Source organism: Schistocerca americana, chromosome 5 (assembly GCF_021461395.2).
Source record: "Schistocerca americana isolate TAMUIC-IGC-003095 chromosome 5, iqSchAmer2.1, whole genome shotgun sequence".
NCBI lineage: Eukaryota > Metazoa > Arthropoda > Insecta > Orthoptera > Acrididae > Schistocerca > Schistocerca americana.
In genome coordinates, this window is record NC_060123.1 from 67,675,765 (window position 1) to 67,698,965 (window position 23,201).

Genomic DNA, 23,201 nt, shown 5'->3' on the forward strand with positions numbered 1-23,201 from the left:
AGATGTTTGATACTCTTCCGAACTGTATCAGTGCATATATTCAGACCAGAGGGGGCGCAACGTCATACTGACAAGTGGGCTCGTACTGACGAGTTCTCTGTAAATTTGAGTGTGTTTTGTAATCATTAAAATAACGTCACATACCATCTCAACCCGTGAAGTTCCACTGCATTTCCTCCTTCCCTAGGAGCTACTTCCCGTTTTTCGGTAGTACACTACTGGCCATTAAAATTGCTACACCACGAAGATGACGTGCTACAGACGCGAAATTTAACCGACAGGAAGAAGACGCTGTGATATGCAAATGATTAGCTTTTCAGGCCATTCACACAAGGTTGGCGCCGGTGGCGACACCTACAAAGTGCTGACATGAGGAAAGTTTCCTACCGATTTCTCATACACAAACAGCAGTAGACCGGCGTTGCCTGGTGAAACGTTGTGATGCCTCGTGTAAGGGGAAGAAATGCGTACCATCACGTTTCCGACTTTGATAAAGCTCGGATTTTAGCCTATCGCGATTGCGGTTTATCGTATCGCCACATTGCTGCTCGCGTTGGTCGAGATCCAATGACTGTTAGTAGAATATGGAATCGGTGGGTTCAGAATGGTAATACGGAATGCTGTGCTGCATCCCAATGGCCTCGTATCACTATCAGTCGAGATGACAGGCATCTTATCTGCATGGCTGTAACGGATCGTGCAGCCACGTCTCGATCCCTGAGTCAACAGATGGGGACGTTTGCAGGACAACAACCATCTGCACGAACAGTTCGACGACGTTTGCAACAGCATGGACTATCAGCTCGGAGACCATGGCTGCGGCTACCCTTGACGCTGCATCACAGACAGGAGCGCATGCGATGGACTACTCAACGACGAACCTGGGTGCACGAATGGCAAAACGTCATTTTTTCGGATGAATCCAGGTTCTGTTTACAGCGTCATGATGGTCGCATCCGTGTTTGGCGACATCGCGGTGAACGCACTTTGGAAGCGTTTTTTCGTCATCGCCATACTGGCGTATCACCCGGCGTGACGGTATGGGGTGCCATTGGTTACACGTCTCGGTCACCTCTTGTTCGCATTGACGGCACTTTGAACAGTGGACGTTACATTTCAGGTGTGTTACGACCCTTGGCTCTACCCTTCATACAATCCCTGCGAAACCCTGCATTTCAGCAGGATAATGCACGACCGCATGTTGCAGGTCTCGTACGATGGATTCTTCTACTCCGGTAATAATGTCACGATTGGTTTCTGATCATGGTTGGCTGGTTGCTTGATTTGGGAAAGCGGACCAAACAGCGAGGTCGTCGGTCCCATCGGATTAGGGAATGATGGGGAAGCAAGTCGGCCGTGCCCATTAACCATCCCAGGATTTGCCTGGAGCGATTTAGGGACATCACGGAAAACCTAAATCAGGATGGCCGGACGCGTCGTCCTCCTGAATGCGAGTCCAGTGTGATAACCACCGTCAGATCATGGTGGTGGTGCGAAGTTCGAAACTTGAGTCATTGCTGAAATGGCCCCGCCGTCCAAATTTTGCCAGAGATTGATTACTGTCCGCTGAGCCGCGTGTTTGTAGCTCACTTGCTCGTCTAGCTTTTACTTTGCTTAGGCTGGCGTTCTGCCGAATATCTGTTGTCACATCTACACAGTACCAGCGAAACCGAGACAAGACTGTCATATAAATCGACGAAACTTGGATAGGTTGCTTTCATTAATATTGAGATCGTACCTGGCTCGATGAGTTCCCTCCTTTGCAGCAATGCAACTCATCTTTCTTAATATCCTGTTCACAGCAGCAGAGCGAATGTGATACGTGATCATTCCAAGCTTAGACGCTACGCTCTTGGCGAAAGAAAGCGAAGTGACTCACTGGTAAGATACAGGACTCGTGCTCCGAAGAACAACGGTTCGAATCCCTGCTCGTCCATCCAGTTTTAGGTACTCCTTATTTTCTCAGAATCACTCGAGGTAAATCCCGGGATGGTCTCCTTGAAAAGTTAAGAGCGATTTCCTTTTTCATCCTACTTCAGTCTGTAGAGGTACTAAGTCTGTGATACCCGCTTCGCCGATGGGTCATTAAACGTTTACTTTCTTCCTTTTTCTCCGCCCCACAGTGCTGAATAGCTGGTTATCGAATATGGCGCAGTACGTCCTCCCCGCAGTGGAATCTGATATTATCCTCAACGTAGGGAAAGTAAGTTATTAAAACTTTTGTCTAATTCAAATGGTTCAAATGGGTCTAAGCACTATGGGACTTAACATCTGAGGTCATCAGTCCCATAGACTTATAACTACTTAAACCTAATTAACCTAAGGACATCACACACATCCATGCCCGAGGCAGGATTCGAATCTGCGACCGTAGCAGCAGCGCGGTTCCGGACTGAAGCGCCTAGAACCGCTCGGTCACATGGGCCGGCTTTGTCTACTTAATAAACAGCATTTTTCTTAGTGTAAGGACCAGTTAGGTGTTTCGTTTAACGGTTCAGTGCCTGGCCTTGAGCACCAACATTTCGAAACGCGACATTAATAAACAAATGTGAAAAATGATAATTAACTTTGTATCTCATTGCGAAACGTGGAGGACATATTCTTCGGTCAGGCTGGTTGTCTCTGCCACTTATTTTGTGCATGGTCTTCTCTATTTAGATGCAACAACGCATTAATACTGTCTGCTAAAGAGAATGTATTAATATGAAATGTGTAATTAAATTTGAAACTGGACTGAAAACTTCTCGAACGGAACACATTGTACTGCTGAGAGAGTAGTCCTACCTTCATCAACACTGCCCATCCCTTCACACACGCAGAAACGAGGTCAGTTGTGCTCTAAGGGATAGCGATAGAGTCAATACTGATCTATGTGAAACTTACAAGTCAGCTGACTCGGTGCAAATAAAAAACATCGTGTGTATTCAGGTATGCGAGGGTCCCTTTATGCATAAATTGATATTTGATGACTTGCTTCCTCAATTTATTGGACTTTGGAAAATATATCTCTGTGGTGGTTTGTAGGTCTGAGATGGTTATTATTCACCATAGTTAGTAACCTGGTACAAAAACTTTGTAATCTGTAACTGGAATAAACATACCCAGTATCACTGTGGATTTTTGCTGCGACTATGTAGCTGCTCATAATTACTGATCACGTTATTCTAAACTGTTGTACAAGATTAGCAGCATTCGTGTAATTTTAACAGACGTCGATATTATGTATGAGGTCGGTGGTATGGACGCGAGCTTGACTGACAGGAGAAATGCAAATCTGAACTGGCGGACATCAATGACACAACCCACAACGCTCAGCTTTAAACGTTACTCATTTCCTGAGAAACCACGAAAATAATGGAAAGTATTGTGCAATTTGTCGAAAGTGTGCTTTCTAAGCATTACTACATCAGAATTAGTGCGTTATTGGTCAAATTCGCATGAGACAGTGAAATAATAATTATAACTACACGGTGTCACCCGAAAATGTAAAACAGTACATGAACTAGGAAAGGAATTTCACACAGTAAAAATGAAAAGAAAACAAACTATCTGAAATTATCATCCTACTTCCTTCTCAAACTTTTTGTAGGAAATTATGTTGGGACAACAGTACCAAAATTTACTGAGTACGGCAGATTGAAGTGTATTATTTCTGCCAAATATCATATATGCTTGTGATTATCGCTCTCAAATAAAATAAATCAAACGCCTAGCGCGTCAATATGACTGTTGAGCCTCGCGGCGTGTATTATTTATTTATAATTTGAAGACAATTTCAAGTGTACAAGTATAGTCACTCCGTACAAAATTTATTTATATTCACACATATATCGTAACAAAGACATATCTGAATTCAGTCAAAACTTAATCACCCATAGACAACCACCCAACACCAATGTCAGTCCAATAGGAGATTTCGCACAGGAAAAGAATACTTTATTTTTCACCTGAAAATAATTGAATAGTGGTTAAGGTACTGATATAGTATTCGGGAGTATCAAGGTTCAAATTTTTATCTAGCCATACAGACTTAGATTTTCCATCTCTTCATTAAATCGCTCATGGCAGATGCAAGGGCGATTCCATTGAAAACGTCTCTATCCATTTTTTCCCCTTTCCCAGTCCAAGCCGAGCAAGTAATCCGTCCCTAATGACCACCACGTCTAGCGACCAAATGGTCCTCTTATTTAGATCGGATAATGAGTGTACTTCAACTTCTTTCAATTTCAGACCTGCAGTGACGAGATACTAGGTTAATGAACTACCAGTACAATTAACTGCTGCTAGGTGACAAAACGTTGTTGTTTGAGCAACAGGCGGAAACATTTCTCGATGCAACTTTTCTCAGCTATGGTTATTCATGTATATCCTTTCACTGGATGGAGATAATGGCAAGCTAGTAACGTTGTAGGGATATTGTCTATTAACAATTTATCTAATGCATATAAAACAGTTTTCTGAAAATTGCAAAACCGTGATTAAGACTATTTCGAAATCATAACTGCACCGGGAGCAATGCAGTTGTCAAAAGATAATCGGGTACCTATTGAACAAGTTTTCTCATTTTTTGATTATATTTGACATACAGTATCTTGAGTGGTGCTGGTGTCGCAGCGAGAATTGTCATTGTATACAACACGCACTGAAAAGAGACGCGGAGGTTTTACTTCGAAAACAGCTGTGTATACCTGAGGTTTCACTGATTCTATTTGATGCGAGAACTTGTAACGAACTAACAACGCCCGAGGAAGTTCGCATTTGCACTAGTCCAGTTAGTTTCCTCATATGAATGCGAAAAAGTCTAGGATTCGTTCGCGTCGTGGCGTCATGACGAGGTGCTCTTTGTCCGGCTCGGCAGAATTCGTGGGTTGGGTCGGCTATTTAATTCTCTTTGGTCCGGCAGGCGACTGACATACCTCCCAGCGGTCATTCCGCCGTGACAAGTAACAGTACACAGGATGCGTGTTTGTAGTTCGTCAGTTCTCACATTGTGTTGGTTTGTGGACAGTACGGAGTATCAATACTTATAAAAGGTGTAAAGTACACTGTCATGCAGTGATAGATTACGAATTACTCCACGTGCATTTGTTTATGTCAACTTGTTTACGGAATCCGTGTAGTACACAAGGAAGCCCCGTAGCACACAAGTAGAGACAACGCCATATTGGATCAGTGGTTAATTTTTGCGGGGATGAGTTAATTTTTTCGTAGTATTTAAAAGTTTTCGAGAATGTGAAGTGTTATCAGAAGAAATCTCATCATCAGATGTGGTGAATGTGTGGAAGTTTTGCGTTTTTAATGTGGCAAGCGACATGCAGTATTCGGAATAATTAACACCTTGTCGGTACTTTTGAAATCGATTTGTCAGCAGTTAACAAATTTGGAACGTCCTTGATTGACCGCCAGGTATGTGCAACATTTGGTAGAAATATTGTGTGTAGGGTGTCTAAGGAAATGCCTGTGTGAGTGTAGATCAAAAACTGCGACCGTAAAACGCTGAACGGTGTTGTGAAAATTTATTAATTAGTGGTAAGTGAACATTGCCTCCGCGGACGCAGCTCGCTGTCTCAAGTGTACAATGGAGTCCTTCAACATTTGGTACAGAAATACTGTTATGTGACGAAACGTTTATGTCAGAACAAGCATGCGTAGTATTTCTTGTTTGTAAACTGAAGCTGTGTGTATCGGCAATCGGTGAGCAGTGCTTATCTGGTAGTGTCATTTAGTTTCGTGAAAAATATAATACATTTGATTACTGTTTGCACTAATATGTAGTCTAGTTCATCGCACTAGAGTGAGGTGATTTATACAATTATTTTAACGTGTCTTAAAGTAGGATTAAACTGTAGTAGGATATTTGTTGTGGCGTCAGTTAAGTGAACCAAAAATTGTCAAAATGCAGTTACGGAATTTGTGTGTATATGCACCGTACATCGGTATCGTGGTATATTTCTTTTAGACTGACAGTTCAAAACGTAAGTAATTACTGCTGTCGACGAGATGGTTCTGTAACAGTAAAACACACCGTTCGTAATATGTTGGTGGAGTCGTTTAACAGTACAAGCTCATATTAATGTTTCGAGTGACGAAATATAGCAGAAGTTAGACTAATTCACTGAGCGTAGTAATTTGCAGTGTAGCAGAATTTATAGGTTATGTGTAACCACAGCTAAGTGCTCTATAGAGAACTGCTTGTAGCTGCCCTGTTTCCACTCAGAGTTTTTCTTTATTCGTACCAGTGGTACTAATTTTGAGTCTTAATAACGGTAAATATGAAGTCCAGGATCTAAATATCATCACCGTATGAATAGACTCGGTATTACTGTTTCTATTTGGGCCTATGCGTGGTAACTTATTTTTCAGCTGTGATCTTACACCTGCAGGGCTCTTATTAACATTTCTATTTGGATTTATGCTGTGTTAGATGACAATACGATCAGATGCTGCCGTTCTAAAATCGTTCGCATCTTTTATAATGTAGGTATACATTGAATGTAATGTTTTCAGTCATGGAATTGTCGAGTGTTAGTAGTTTATAGACAACATTCAGCAGGAGCACTAACTGGTTATTTCGGTTATTTGGATGTTGTATCATTTTTTTTGTGGGAGGGGGTGCTTACTGGTAATGTTCCTATAAGCTTCAGGTTTTGTTGTAGGCCCATATTATTGGATTTTAGTGGATAATTATGCCAACATTATTTCCATGGTTATTTTCATTCAAACAACAGTTTGGTCTTGAAATTTTAATTGTTTATCAGTTTTCTCATTAATATAGCAATAGTTAATACAACTAGGCCTAGATATTCTTCTGCAAAAGTTTGTTTTTAGGAAATTGTGCTAGCCTTAATTAATGGTGAACTACCATCCAGTTCCATACAAGTGAGACAACAACAGTAATAATAATAAATGTAGTTAAAATGGTTGTTAAGGAAGTAAAAGCACACAAGAGTTGAAGAATCGACTATTCAGTAGGAAATACTTGCTCTGGCTTGATCCATGAACAAGTGGAATAGGACAAGTATATTAAGCTAATAGGTTTACATCATCACTTTCTGTGTTTCATTAGCTGTTTTCTTCTAGTATGCTGGTTCACAAATGCCACTGATAATCCTAATATGTCTTATAGCTTCTAAACACAGTTGAAAAGGTAAACTGACAGTAAAACAAAACTAATAATTTGTTTATTTAGTATAACTTACACTGGCCCTGTTGGTGACCTCGTAAGAGTATGCGTATAGAGCATTTGCTGATAGGCTAATCTGTGTTCCATGTAGAATTGTCTGTATGATCATTTCTTCAGGTGGATTCACATTGTATGTAAAACACACTTCAATTGGGGGAAAATTACGTCTACCTTCTATTTGATAGTATTATAGAGTTCTTGATTGTGCATATTTCTTAATCATAAAATAAAGGGCACTGTTGAATACTACACTGCCATACTGAACAACTGTTGGATTCTAAATAACAAAATGTGTTCTTTTCGAGGAAACTAGATTTTCTACTGTGGTATCTCATTTCTAGCTCAGTAAATCCAGGTTGCATAATCTATGACAGAAATCCAGAATAGGAACCACTTCACCTCTACCATGAACATATGAGCTACCTGCCATTTAAGTTGACTGTCTGCATTTATAAGCATGTAATGTAGACTATTTGATGTTTTAGGTACATTGTAATTATGCAAAGTAAACAGCATTGTTTTAGTAAATGGTGTGCCTGTCAACTATAGTTTTCTGCTGCTTATTCAGAAAATGGTGAAGCTAGTATCATGTATTAGTGTAACAGGATAGTAGACATTGTCTTTACTCAAATTGAAAAGTGATTCTAGTCATTTTATTCCTTTATTGTACTTTTGGAATTGAAAGATGTCCATCATTAGGCATATCGGTTAAGCAGAAGTTGCTCTCAAGTATACCCCATACGAGGACCACTTTTATTTCCTCAGGGGTCTCATATCCATGAGACCATAATATTTGGTGTATGGAAGATTTCTAAATACTTTCTTAAAAGTCACAGTTTTGATCCAATGTCCAGTATTTTTGTGTTCTGAATCACATAGTATTATATAGTTGAGCCTATTTTTAATCTTTCAGCGAATAGTAGTTGTTTTACATATTCTACAGCTTGTTAAAGTAGTTTCATGCATCTTACAATTACTTGGAAAAATGTAAGGGAGGTTGATACATAACTCTTACTAAAGATCAGACAGTGGAAAATCCAGGATGGGATAATGACAGTATTATGGAAATGACAGATTGCTACTCACCATATAGAGCAGATGTTGAGTTGCAGCCAGGCTCAACAAAAAGACTGTGAAAATATCACTTTTCATCAGCCACATGTATCTAGCATTATTTTTGTTGAGCCTGTCTGCAACTCGACATCTTCATTGTATGCTGAGTAGCAATCCATCCTTATCATAATATTGTCTTACCAAATATTTGTTGATAGAACTATGTTTGTGGGATTATTTCTGAAGGCACTTATCTTCCTCTGTAGACAGTCAGCCTGTGGAATGATTCTCTTCATTCATATTTTGTTCTGTTGACATTTATCAGTGAATTCCTCTTTGAGTGTCAATATTTCTTAGTGTAATGTTTCACCTTTTACATGAAAGAGATCTTCAATAGGTGTTATGTAACTTTACATGTCCTGGTGACTTCTGTGTTTTCTCTGCATGCAGCCAAAGGTTGAAAGTAACACTTCATTGAGATATTGGAATTTGTTCTATTTAGATGCATTATCATACACCTCAGTATTTATTTGACCAGTTGTGAACATTTGTGCCATGTGATCAGCTATATTTTGATTGAAGAAGCTTTAATTTGCATAGTGTCAGTCGTTTTATCTTTGACATGTATGAAGAGAGATCATGAAATCTGTCAGTACATGTAAAATTTATGAACTCTCGCCACAAATGTTTTTCACATAAAAAATAGAAATAAATGTGGGTTAAAAAAATTAACACAACTATAAGCAAAAGAGTTTGTTTATACATGAATATTTATGTAGATTCATCATTCAGCATATTGATGGTACTGCATTGTTGTTGTTGTTGTTGTTGTTGTTGTGTTCTGCCAAGCACCAACTGACAGTTCAGTTACTTAATTTTATTATATAAGGCCAATTGGTCACAGTGTTAGTGTTGTTTCTTGCATTTCTTTTTCTGCAACAGTTTTCGGATGATACATGCGTATATTCTTGCACCAAGCTGACAACAGTCATCTCTATGAGCCAAGGCTTCGAGAAAGATCTTTGCTACTGACAAATCACCTGAAATTAGTTTATTTTGTATTAGAGGAGGAAAGTTGCTACTCACCATAAAGCAGAGATGCTTAGTTGCAATATAGCATATTTGCTATATGGTGAGTAGCAACTTTCCTTCTCTAATATTGTTACATTCCATCCTGGATTTTCCATTCTTTGGTTAATTTGGTATTGTATATTCAATAGCATTAAATACTTTGGTATGCCACTGATGCCTGGTGATCATTAGTGGCTCAAAATAAGTCACACGTAAACTAACATATTACTTGACCGAGATATTATTGCACTTGGCTCCCATGCCTGTTAATGGAACTATGTGGTGGGGTTACAGTAAACAAGTACCATGGTGACTGAGGAAAGTGCATCACACTGTGAATAATTTCAATATATATGTGCATATACTATCAAGTGGTTCAGTATGTCGTCGTGTGTGATGTAAAAAAGTTTAAATTTGGGAGAGGGTAGTTTCTTCTGTTATTAATTCCTCCCCCACTACCACTCTTCTAATATGGTGGAGAAAGTGTGAAGAACGTAGTAATATATTGTATAGTAGAATATTAGCTTTTCTATACGTTGTCTTTGTTGTGCAAAAGTAGATATGCAAATTTAATCTGTTTTGGAGACTTGCAAATAATTATTGCACTGAAACAGATATAGATTATACGTTTGAAGAATTAAGAAATCAAACTGTTGCCAAGTATTCAGTTTTTGAATGCATAATGGCTCTTCATTAAAAGATGTCCACTGCAATTACAGAGAATGCCAATTTTGACTTTCACAATACATTGTTTTCCTTCGTTGCCTTTGTATCTTTATATAGTCCATTTTTTTTCACACTGCGTGCTGGTTTCAATTGGATGATTGCAGTCTGCCATTTTTGATGATATCTATTGTTTTCACTTCATAGAGCACCATGTTGCTGGTTAAGGGTGCTTAATTGCAGGGAAGCTTTAGTTAAAACTCTTCACGAAAAGATAGGTGTAAAGTTTTGTCTTGTAATTTTGTGTATGTCTGCTGTAAAATAATGTTATCATTATTGAAGACAGTAAGTTTCATCTTTTCGTAAACACTGATTTTTCTTGAAAGCTGTTTCAGAAATTCGAGACTGGTGTTTTAGTTGAAAAACACGAAGCTTGCATTAAACTAATAAATATTTGGATCTTTAATAGATGCATGACAGACATTCTTGGAATAAGCAAACATACTTTGTGCCATGACATTCAGAACAGTGCAGACGTAAATGACACATTGCTGAAGTGGCATACAAAATAATGACAATAGCTTTCCTTATAAAAATATCATAACACACATGTGACACACTCTTTTAACTGTTATATTTATTTTGTGATTCATAAAGGAAAGACCGAGTTGAAACTCCTGTTATCGGAGAGGTGCTTTCATTCTGATCAGTGTGTGTGTGTGTGTTTCACATGTCATGTCCTGTTTAACTTATTCTCTTCACACTGCGACTCTCACTTTTTGATCTCAGTTGCCACTTTGTTTTCTAAGAAATGCATGCTATGAAAGGTTCAGAATTTTTTTGCTAATTAAGGAATGAACAATAATCATAAAATAAGTTTCTCTGAATGAAGTGCTGATTTACCATCTTTTGCCAGCATAATAAGTAGACTATCTTCTGAAAATCCGAACAATGTTGGAATTGCGTAAATATAAAGATCCTATAATTCAAACATATATTTTCATTATCTGAGTCATTGCACCAAAAGTGAAAGCAAACTCACAGGAAATTTAATCCTTGATTATTTTTGATAAGTTTCTAGAGGTAGCATTTAAAGTTGTCTATTCTGTATAATTATGTAAAATAAGGGAAATGCAACTACTTACTGACACAGAGTGGTGCATGGCACACAAAATAGAAAATGGTTACTTTCACTAACTTCTGAGAGAGTGGTAGTTTTGTAGTAAAATTATAAATTGATTTGTGGTGTGAATGCAAAATGAGACGTTGCACATCATTTCAATTTTATTCTGCAAATGATCCATGGGACATGAAACTAACTAACATGAATGCAATTTTTTGAGAAACTGTTTCAGAAGACACATATTTCAAACTAAACTCTGATTAACTTTTCAGTGGAAGTATTTTTCATAAGTAAGATACTGGGAAAAATCATATAAAACGCAAATAATCACCATCTTGAAACTTTTTGATATTTTTGCAATTAGGAGTAGGCATAGTATGGTTAGCATTCTTTATAATATTAGCCTAATGCATCATGGTAGTAAATTCATAGGAAAGGCATTGTTGATGGAGTTGATGGTGAACTGAAACAAATGGTAGTTAGTTTCATGTTCATGGACCATTTGCACAGTTAATCATAATGATGTGGAAGGGGTCATTTTACATTCATATTCACATTGCACATTCATATGTAGGGTCGACAGAAGCGTCCGATCCAACGCATCAGCTTTGACCCGTGACGTAAGGGTGTTGTCGTGTGTGACGTCATGATGGCGCGGAGTTTGGTTTGAGTGTGGCTGTCTCCAGTTCTGTTTTATCTTATTTTATTTACTTTTCTGATCTGTTCGTTCTATCTCGTGAGATTTTTTTTAAAATTTAAAAACACTTATTACTTATTTTAATTATCTGTTTCCTCGAATTTATGTTTTAGTTTATTATGTTTATCTTTCTGATCTGTTCGTTCTATCCCGTGAGATTTTTTTTTTAAAAAGACAAAAAACACTAATCAGCTACTGAAGCATTTTTATCTTCTATGGGTTGCAGGGGTTACGACCCCTGGGGAGGTGGGTGGGTATTCATGCATGGCTGTCTTCACTTACACGTTGTAGCTACGCAAGGTGTCTAAATTTGTTTATATTTAGTTTGCCCCCACTCAAAACACCCCATTTCCTGCGCTTGTCCCGTTAGTGTCATTAGGCTTCTTGTGGAAAGTGTGTGTGTTTGTTTTTGTTTCCGCCATATTTGTGGCGTCATGGGTCAAAGCAGACGGGTGGGATCAGACGCTTCCGTATTTCCTCATATGTATATATTACTATTTGCCGACAGTTTGCAAATATAAGGTACGGCATTTAGTTTTGGGTGGAAAATATCAGGGTAGAAATAGATTGTCTTTTTATGAAATTGCTAAAGACTTCGTCCAAAGGATCAAATTGGATAATGTAAGTCTTCTTATGATATCCATGCAGAACCTGGCACTCACTCTGTACACTGCAGTGATGCCGTTTCCCCTACACAGTAATTTATAAAGAGCAGTCCATCACCAAAGATACGTAATTGATTTTAACTCAGTTTCTCAGAAAATTGCAACAGTGATTCCTGACTATGCTCTAAATAATGAAGCCATTGGTCAAATGGGTGATGAAAAGCAGGATATTCATGTAGATTCCTGTGGTTTTGTTAACACAGCAACCAAGAAGTTGATTGAGTGCTTGTAGGACAGATTTTAGCAGTAGATATTGATGAGCAAGTTAACTTCTTTGGAAACAGCAGTAGAGATAACAGATATAGGTTTTGAAGCAACAATACTGCATGGGCCAAGGTCTAAGATTCTTCAAATTCTTGATATGCCTGCTATTGACTGTCAACAAATGTTTTCATTTACTGTCTTGGTCATCAATATTTAGTAGGCAGCTGCTATATTTTTGTTAAAATTTAAAATTTGTATAGCCAAAATTTTCGAAATAAAACAGATTAAAATGAATTTTTCTTTTAGTAGTCCCATTCCATCACAATGAAAGCTCTGTCCTATCATTTGATGAAATAATTTTAATTTTAAAATAACAGATGGGAATAAAAAAAAGACATTAATGCTGATTGGACTGCTGACTGCTTGTCAAGCATAAAAAGTTTCAAAATTCAGTTAGTTGTAATATAATCGGATTTTTATACTGTGTTACCACAGATGGATTTTATATCTGGTTGTGAGCCCTGTTCTAATACAAGTCCGATTTTACTTTTACACATACTAAATGACAATTCCGTGATTTTGTAGTATTAGAATTACATTTTGGCTTATATCATTTTATTGCCAACAAAAGGCCTCCTGTTAAAATGTAGATTAAATTTTATAATTTGAAACATACAAAATTGTTAAGGCTTTCATGGCCACTTGTTGACAAACTGCCTATTGGCTTCTGTCTCGGGTTCTTCGGCCGACGTTCATCTAATGATTTTACTGCCCGCTGATAGTAAAATCATTAGATGAACGTCGGCTGAAGAACCCGAGACAGAAGCCAATAGGCAGTTTGTCAATTTGAAACATGTTAAAACGTAATGGATATGTCACATTCTGTTCCAGGAATAGATCCATATGTAATATAATACTTGACGGTGACATTTTCAGTGTGCAAATGCTTATTGGTGACACCTCAAAATATGTTTCTTATTTGTTGGTGTGTATGATCATAAAAATCTTAATATTATCTAATATGCATGGAAAAATAACTGTGTAAAAGAATAATTGTGTTTACTTTAGAAATGTGTCATCAATGGACAAGAAAAGTTATTATTTTGTGTATAAATAGTGGATGCACTTAAAATGGAAATGCTAACCTTTGATATAGACTTTGATTTGTTGAAAATGTTCAGTTGTTAAAATGACAAAGATATTGCAGATGTTAGGATATTATGAAATTGAGATGTAATTCATGGATTATATTCTTCCACTTTTAAAAATGAAGCAATTACACTTCCATTAAAATTACTTGTTATGTGGTGTTGGTCACATGTCACTACATAGCTGTCATATTGGCTTCAGCTGTGCCTCATTTAAAAATTGGCCAACAGCAATGGCCTGTAGATGTGGGTTGGGTTGCATATGCTGTTGATTGTGCCTGATAATGGGTTATGCGTATACACCACACCTCTTGAAAACTGCAAGTAAACTGACTCTTTGCTGTGGTGCATTCATGTGAACCACTCACTGAATAGTAGAAACGTCTATCCATTGACAGGTGCACACACTTCTTTTTGTGTACCTGTTGACAGCACACCATTTTGACTGTTTGCTCACTGGTCTTATTTACTCCTAAATTATTTACATTCTGTTGTAACTTTCCTTACCATGTTGTTGTTGTTGTTGTTGTGGTCTTCAGTCCTGAGACTGTTTTGATGCAGCTCTCCATGCTACTCTATCCTGTGCAAGCTTCTTCAACTCCCAGTACCTACCGCAACTTACACCCTTCTGAATCTGCTTGGTGTATTCATCTCTTGGTCTCCCTTTACGATTTTTACCCTCCACACTGCCCTCCAATGCTAAATTGGTGATCCCTTGATGCCTCAGAACATGTCCTACCAATCGATCCCTTCTTCTAGTCAAGTTGTGCCACAAACTTCTCTTCTCCCCAATCCTGTTCAATACCTCCTCGTTAGTTATGTGATCTACCCATCTAATCTTCAGCATTCTTCTGTAACATCACATTTTGAAAGCTTCTATTCTCTTCTTGTCCAGACTATTTATCGTCCATGTTTCACTTCCATACATGGCTACACGCCATATGAATACTTTCAGAAATGACTTCCTGACACTTAAATCTATACTCGATACTAACAAATTTCTCTTCTTCAGAAACGCTTTCCTTGCCATTGCCAGTCTACACTTTATATCCTCTCTACTTCGACCGTCATCAGTTATATTGCTCCCCAAATAGCAAAACTCCTTTACTACTTTAAGTGTCTCATTTCCTAATCTAATTCCCTCAGCATCACCCGACTTAATTCGACTACATCCCATTATCGTTGTTTTGCTTTTGTTGATGTTCATCTTATTACCTGTATATTCTGTGTATTACAAAAAGAAATCTTTATAAAGAGGCCAGCCAAGTTGTATGTGATAAGCAAGTTTTATAATAAAAAGCTGCAAAAATAGTAAGAAATGATGCTGATGTAATTAAGCAATGAGCACAAGTAGAATTGCTCAATAGGTTTACAAGTGAAATGGAGACTGATATATATGGAAGCATTCAAGGAAATGGAAATGCTAAGCATAACGCAACAAGGAGGAGTGACACTGAATAGTATTCAAGGAGGAGAATTGATGAAACAGAATGCTAGTTCTTGATTAGCAATTCATTTTGTGTCATTGTAAGTGTAAGGAATTGGAAATGAATGTAAGGAAAGTTAAACATGAAAAGTTGCTGGACCAGGTTCATAAACATGAAACTTCTGTAGTATGTTGGGTGTAAACTCATAATTAACTGTTGCACATGTTTCATAAATGGGAAATCCTTAATTCCCCAGAGGTTTGAGTAAAGCAAAAATGACCTCTTTTTGTTCAAGAAGGGGTGTGAAATTGTTTTCAAACACTGCTACCAGTCACAACATTTGTTGACAACTAAATTATTTATTTAGTGTCATGTATCGAGAATTATACCTCATCATCATGCTACATTGGCATTAGAAAAACATTTAACAAATCTTCATGCAGATATTAAAGCTTCTTTAAAAGACTTCTGTGTCATTCAGTGGAGATAAAACAAGCCCCCAGTAACCAGTAGGTGTGGGGGATGTAAGTCTTTCCTAGATGCTGTCTCCAAATAACTCGAAAGTTCAATGGAGAACTTAGTCATGAATGAACACCAAATGTCCAATAGAAGCACTTTAATGTGTTTGATCTGAATGATTACACAATAAAATAATTTTTTATGTAGAAAAAAAGATAGAAGTGGCTGCTCATCCATTCCACATTTGTGTGGTCAACTTCCTGAAGAAATATGAAAAATGCTATATCAAATCATTTATATTTCAGTTCTGAACCAATCATAAATACTACTTTGTGATCTGATGACTTTGTTGTACAACATTTAGAACATCAAGAAAAGTATTCAATTTACGCCTAATCAGATAAGGTTATGAAAAGATAAATCTAAAAATGAAATAATAGCATAATTTCAGGCTTAAAGATATAAAACATTTGAGAATAGTGTTCAGAGACCATAGCTTTAAACAACAAGAATGCAGTGTAAGTGTATGTAGAGCAATAGACATAAGGTAAATAAAAAAGATCTCCAATAATGATAATCTTGGCTTTAAAATAAGGGATAGATTTTTGGACACTTATGAGAAAAAGGTGTCCAGATATCATTCTTTTTGTCAAATTGTTGAGGGTTCTTTTAGATAAGGTGAAGAATGAATACATACCAAAAGTTCTATTTTGCATTTTACTTCAACAGAATGTTATGTGAAGTCTGAGGAACATACCTCTCTCAGGGCATTCTTCATGTATCCTATAGTGGGCAATAGTTGCAATTTTATCGTTAAACTTAATGTCTTTCTGGTTTCTGTGTTTGTGAAAGTTTCGTATCCTGACTCTGACTGTATATTTATTACCTATGAAATTTAGGCTGTATGTGAAAATAAACTTTGTTTCGGTTATGTCCTTGTTTGATGCACCATATGGTATAATATGATAACCACCTCTCTGCTTTAAAGTGTCATGTCAAATGGTTTAGTTAGTTTAGTTATGTTGTGTTCCGTAGATCATTTTCACAAATGTTTTATTGATATGTCTGGAACAAGTCAGATTACAATATATTAATATTACTGAAATTTTTAGTTCTACACAAGCAACTATGAATAGTTGTCCAAAAGAAATGATTTTAAGCTAAATTTAAAACTTGATCTGCTACCTGCCAGACTTTTTATGTTGTTGGGCAAATGATCAAAGATTTTTGTTGCTGAATAATATACTCCTTTTTGATAAACTGACAGCTTCAATAATGGATGGGAAAAGTCATTTTTCCCTCTAGTGTTTTACGTATGAACGTCACTGTTCTTCGCGAATAGAGATGGATTATTTATAATGAATTTCGTTAGCGAATATAGGTACTCTGATGGTGCAGTTAGATATTTTAACTCCTTGAATAGGTGCCACTAATTATTCTCACTGATCTTTTGTGCAATCAATACTTTGTCTAAGTGGTGAGTTACTCCAGAAAACTATTCCATAAGACATTATTGAGTGGAATATACAAAGTACTTTAGGAGGCTGATCAGTTTATTACCAAGACTAGCGATTATACGAAGAGCGAAAGAAGCTGAACGTAATTGTTTGAGAAGCTCAGTAATATGCTTCTTCCAGTTCAAGTTGTCATCAAAACACCCATAAATTTGGAGAAATCCACACTGTTAACTGAGCCCTGTTCATATGCTACGTCAATTGTCGGTATGACTCTGTTTGGTGTGCAGAATTGGATATAGAGAGTTTTTTCAAAATCAAGGGAGAGTCCATTTTCTGAGAGCCACTTAATAATTCTTTGAAAGATGTACTTAACAATATCTTCAGCTGCTTTTTCTGGAATGGGATTTATTATAACACTCGTGTCATCTGCAAAAAGTACTAGTTCTGCTCGCTGAACATTAAGTGAGAGGGCATTCACATGACTAAGGAACAGCAGAGGACCCAAAATTGAACCCTGTGGGACTCCCTTTGTGATAACTCCCCATTCACTAGAATTTACCAACATTATGTGTGTTATTCAGCACAACTTTTTGCTTTCTGTTCATTAAGTATGATTCAGACCAGCTGTGTGTGCAGTCTTCAATTTCATAAAATCTGAGTTTTTCTAAGAGTGTGACATGATCCACACAGTCAAATGCCCTGGAAAGATCGCAAAAAAACCAAATGGTGATAATTTGTTATTTACGGCTTGTACTATTTGACGGGTAAATATTTAGATAGCATTCTCAGTCGGGGAATCCTTCCTTAATCCAAACTGTGACATGCTGAGTAAATTATTTTCGCTTAAATGTGAGACCACTTTTGAATACATAACTTTTTTTGAATATTTTAGAAAATGAAGTCGGCAATGAGATTGGTCTACAATTATTTAAGTCACTCTTGTCCCCTTTCTTATGAAGAGGTTTGACAATTGCATATTTCAATCTGTCTGGAAAAGTTCCCTGTGCCAGCGAAGCATTACATATATCACTAAATTAGAACAACACTTCAAAATATGTGGGCTTTCCATGACAGCTTACTATCTATCTGTACACCTAAAAATTTGAATTGTTCAGTTTCACTAATCATACGCCTGCTCTGTGAAATTAAAATGTCAGATTACGCAAAATAATTCTAACTTTTTTCCATTGTTTATTAACACCACCAAGTGTGTCCAAGAACACTGGTATGTGATTGCAACATTTCTAGCAGAGACACATGGCTCTAATTCTTCAGTTAAAATAAATTTGTGAATGGCGTTCCAGCAAATCAAGTGGTAAGGACCAGCTTCTAGTAAATTATAGTTCTTTCTTGAGCACTGTGTTCATAGTGTTGCTTGTTTTGTAGTTGCAGATCCATCAGTCATGGCTGGCTGAATACTGGCAATACTGCCCCACCCACACCTCACCTCTTCTCACTGCAATTTGTCAGTCACATAGTTATTTTATTTGAGTTGCAATTCCGTATTACAGGTGTCCCGCCAAATATTCCTTGAACAAGCTTGATTTTGCCATATTTAGTGGGAATTTCAAATAATGAAATGAAGTTATTTTTATCTACACTGTTCATAACAATAACCGCAACATTATGGAAGTTCATAGTACATTTTCTCAGTGATTTTGGACTTCCTTTATTGAAGAATCAGTATTGGTTAGAATTGTAAGATTGCAAGACAGAGATTTAGGAAAAAGATTTTAAATTTTAAGACATTTCCAGGTGCAGATGTGGACTTCAACCACAATTTATTGGTTGTGAACTGTAGATTAAAACTGAAGAAATTAAAAAATGTAGGAAATGAAGGAGATGGGATCCGAATAAGTTGAAAGAACCAGAGGTTGTTGAGAGTTTCAGAGAGAGCATTAGGAATACAGTGGAAGATGAAGGGGTAGCTTTGAGAGTTGAAGTAGTGAAGGCGGCTGAGGGTAAAATAGATAAAACGACAGGGCTTAGTAGAAATCCTGGGGTGACACAAGAGATATTGACTGATGAAAGGAGAAAATTTAAAAAAAATGAACCAAGCAAAAGGGAATACAAATGTCTAAAAAGTGATATTGACAGGAAGTGCAAAATGGCTAAGCAGGAATGCTTAAGAGGACAAATGTAAGGATTTAGGAGCATATGTGGGGCGGGGGGGGGGAGATAGATATTGACTACAGAAAATTAAAGAGGCCTTTGGAGATAAGAGAAGCAGTGGTATGAATATCAAGAGCTCAGATGGAAAACCAGTTCTCAGTGAAGAAGGGAAAGCTGAAAGGTGGAAGGAGTACATAAAGTGTCTGTACAAGGGAGATGAACCTGCAGGTAATACAGAAATGTAAGAGGACATAGACGGAGATGAAATGGGAGACATGATACTGTGAGAAGAATTTGACAGAGCACTGAAAGTCGAAACAAGGCCCCAGGAGTAGGCGACATTCCATCACACCAACTGATGGCCTTGGCAGAGCCACCCATGACAAAATTCTTCCATCTGGTGTGCAAGATGTATGAGAGAGGCAAAATACCCACAGACTTCAAGAAGAATATAATCATTCCAATTCCATAGAAAGCAGGTGCTGCCAGGTACGGATATTACTGAACTATCAGTTTAGTAAGTCATGGTTGCAAAATATTAAACACAAATTCTTTACAGAAGAATAGGAAAAGTGGTGGAAACCGATCTCTGGGAAGATCAGTTTGGATTTGAGAGAAATGTAGGAACACATGTTGAAGTACTGTCCCTATGACTTATTTTAGAAGATAGATTACGGAAAGATAAACCTATGTCTACAACATTTGTACACTTAAAGAAACTTTTGACTGTGTTGCTAGAACACTCTCTTTGACATTTTGAAGGTAGCAAGTGTAAAGTACAGGGAGCAAAAGGCTATTTGCAACTTCTACAAAACCAGATGGTGGTTACAATAGTCAAGGGGCATGAAAAGGAAGCATTGGTCGAGAGGGGAATGAGCTAGGGTTGTAGCCTATCCACAATATCATTCAGTCTGTATGTTGAGCAAGCGGCAAAGGAAACACAAAAAAAAAAAATTGGAGAATGAATTGAAGTTTGGGGAGAGGAAATAAAAACTTTGAGGTTCCAATGGCATTGTAATTCTGTCCAAGACAGCGAAGAACTTGGAAGAGCAATTGAACGGAATGGATAGTGTCTTGAAACATCAACTAAAGCAAAACAAGGATGATGCAATGTAGTCAAATTAAATCAGGCGATGCTGAGAGGAAGCAAAATAATTGCTGATGGGCAAAGTTGTGGATACAAAATGTAGGCAGCCAATGGGAAGAAAACCATTTCTGAAGCTTTAAGTGTTAGGAAGTCTTTAATGAGAGTATTTGTATGAAGTGTAGCCATGAGTGGAAGTGAAACACAGACAGTGAACAGCCTCGATAAGAAGAGAATAGGAGCTTTTGAAATGTGGTGCTACAGAAGAATGCTGAAGATTAGATGAGTAGATCATGTAACTAATTAGGAGATACTGAGTAGAACTGAGTAGGAAAGAAATTTGTGGCACAACCTGACTAAAAGAAGGAATCAGTTGATTTGGACACATTCTGAGACATCAAATGACCACCAACATAGTACGGGAAGTAAGTGTGAGGGGGTAAAAATCGTAGAGAGACACCAAGAGATGAATACTGTAAGCAAATTCGAATATGGTAAGCAGATTCGAAAGGATGTAAGTTGCAGTAGTTATTTGGAGATGATGAGGGTTGCACAAGATACATGGAGAGCTGCATCAAACCAATCTTCAGACAGAAGACCATGACAACAACAATATATGTAAATATGCAGCATGCAACCACATTTCAGCCACAGATTAATTTAAGTGTGTGTGTGTTTCATTCGAATGAAGGTCTTCTTGGCGAAAAACTTACTTGTTTAAAAGTCTCTTCATTGTGCCTAGCTGTGGCTCAACATCTCGCAGTATAGTGAGTAGCAATCTATGCATTTCGTAGTATTGTCATTGTTCCATGTGGGTTTTTCCATTGTTTAAACAAAGATATTTGTTTTATGTTGTAGATAATGGACATAAATTGCTTTAATCCATTTAATGTGCTCCCATAATTAATGATATTTTTTGTGCTACCTTGTTGAAACTGATTTGTAATGTGCTTTTAATTTCCGTTGCAGATTCAACAAAGTGATACATCTGTTCAAGATGGAAGTAGACGATGACACAGTTGTGGATCTGAGTGTTAAGTGCGTACAACACACTTTTTCGCCTGTAGAAAATCTGTTATTTTGGTGTATCTTTGAACTATACATCTTATTGTTCTCTTCCAGACGAGACAGAGACATGGGACCTCCTCCAGCTAGGAGTGATGTGCCACAAGACCTTTCAAGAGTCCACCGTGTGGAAGAAATTGGCATTAGTGAAGTTCGTGGCTTAATCCCACGTAGTATAAAAGAATTTGATGACAAATACCCTCGGAGGAACTTGCGTCCGAGAACTGAGCGGAACTATGCTGAAAGCCCAGATATAATAGTGCTTTCTGATGAGGAGCCTCGGATAAACGGCTACACAAATGGCTATGAAAGTGACTCGGATGAAGGGGAGATGCCACCACTTATACCAATAAAGGTTGCCTAACTCGAAGAAACTGCATTTTCCTTTGTTTTCAGTGTAGCTTCTACATTCAACTTAGATTTGTAAGATAATTTTGCTTATAAAATGTTTGAATTTGAAGTGTTTGACTAATTGTGTGAAATATGAAGAAAATGTGAACTAAGATAACATGTTGTTGGCATCGTTCCTACTATTTATGGTGATGAGTCTATAATATATTGTTCAGTCAGACTACTTCTGTCTCTTTTTATGTAAATATTATTTATGAGTATAAACTATGGTAGTATCCTTTAAAACTGCTTTTAAGTAATGCTCATCAGTTTCCATTGTGATATCCCAGAGATGTTCTGCTCTTGGAAACCATTGAACTTCTATTTCTTTGCGAGGCAATTTTCAGTCCTCTCTTACAGTTTTGCTTTGTGTTTATTGTGGTTTCTATAAATCTTAAAGTGAAAATCATCACTGCTCCTTTCACGAGATCAGTGTCATCTGAATTACCTATGTTTATACAGCCGGACTACAGCTTGTTGTTTAGTGATCTTGTTATTTGCATTCATCAAAACTCTTTTTTTTAAAAGAAAGAAAGAGAGAGAGAGAGAGAGAGAGAGAGAGAGAGAGAGAGAGAGAGAGAGAGAGACCATGCATTACTATTGTCCAAATACTCTAGGTGACAGCGGGGATAGGGGTGGGATGCAGATACATTCACTAATGCATCTGTACATCAGAGTGTGGGGGGAAAAGGAATACAGGCACTCATTCACCAGCAGATGAAATGTGGTCACAGACGGATACCTACAGTATCAGAAAGCAACTCTCTCTCTCTCTCTCTCTCTTTCTTTCTCTCTTTCTTTCTCTCTTTCTTTCTCCTTCTGTATATGTATATATAGTAGAGCTAGGAAGTGTGAGAGATCAAAAACTTCTGGGATTTTGTTGTTGTTGTAAATGGCTCATTGGTATTATCATTCGTCTGAGTGGTTTCATATTCTCAATTTTGGTTTGTTTCCACTGTCAGATTTCAGTTATTATTGGAGTAAATGTCAGACTTGTATCACAAGACTGCACAAACTTAAATGGCTCTTTACTTTTTATATCGATGCACTTAACACACTTTTGGGATTAGTTGGAAATAGTGAATTAGGGAGTGGATAGTTCTGCACAATGCAGTGGATTCTATTCTTGCAATGGATTCATTATTATTGGATTGGATAAACGCTGGTTACAAGGATTTTGTTGACAAGTATGGCATATGATGACTGAAAGCTACTGAGAACATGGTATCAGATAGACGAGGACATGTTAAAATAGGGAGGGAATAAAAGGCCTGCAAATGCTTAGAGCCAAAGAAAACTGAAGGTAGATAACAGAAAGAGACGGTGAGCCTAGATTGACAGATTAAGTAAGGAATGGTAAAAAATTCCACAGAATAGAGAGTAAAGTTGGAACTCTCGGG

General features: G+C 37.4%; 1 protein-coding gene across 4 annotated transcripts in view; it reads left to right on the forward strand.

Moving 5' to 3' along the window:
- Positions 1–4,911: 4,911 nt before the first annotated feature.
- Positions 4,912–23,201, forward strand: part of LOC124615804 (transcriptional repressor p66-alpha) — a 93,932-nt gene continuing 75,642 nt past the window's right edge. For 2 of the 4 annotated variants that reach the window (XM_047143939.1, XM_047143942.1), the window contains exons 1-3: positions 4,912–5,406; positions 21,316–21,384; positions 21,469–21,766. In XM_047143939.1, coding sequence (XP_046999895.1) covers positions 21,344–21,384; positions 21,469–21,766 — 339 coding nt within the window. In that variant the 5' untranslated portion in view covers positions 4,912–5,406; positions 21,316–21,343. The other 2 variants (XM_047143941.1, XM_047143940.1) reach the window with 2 other exon arrangements.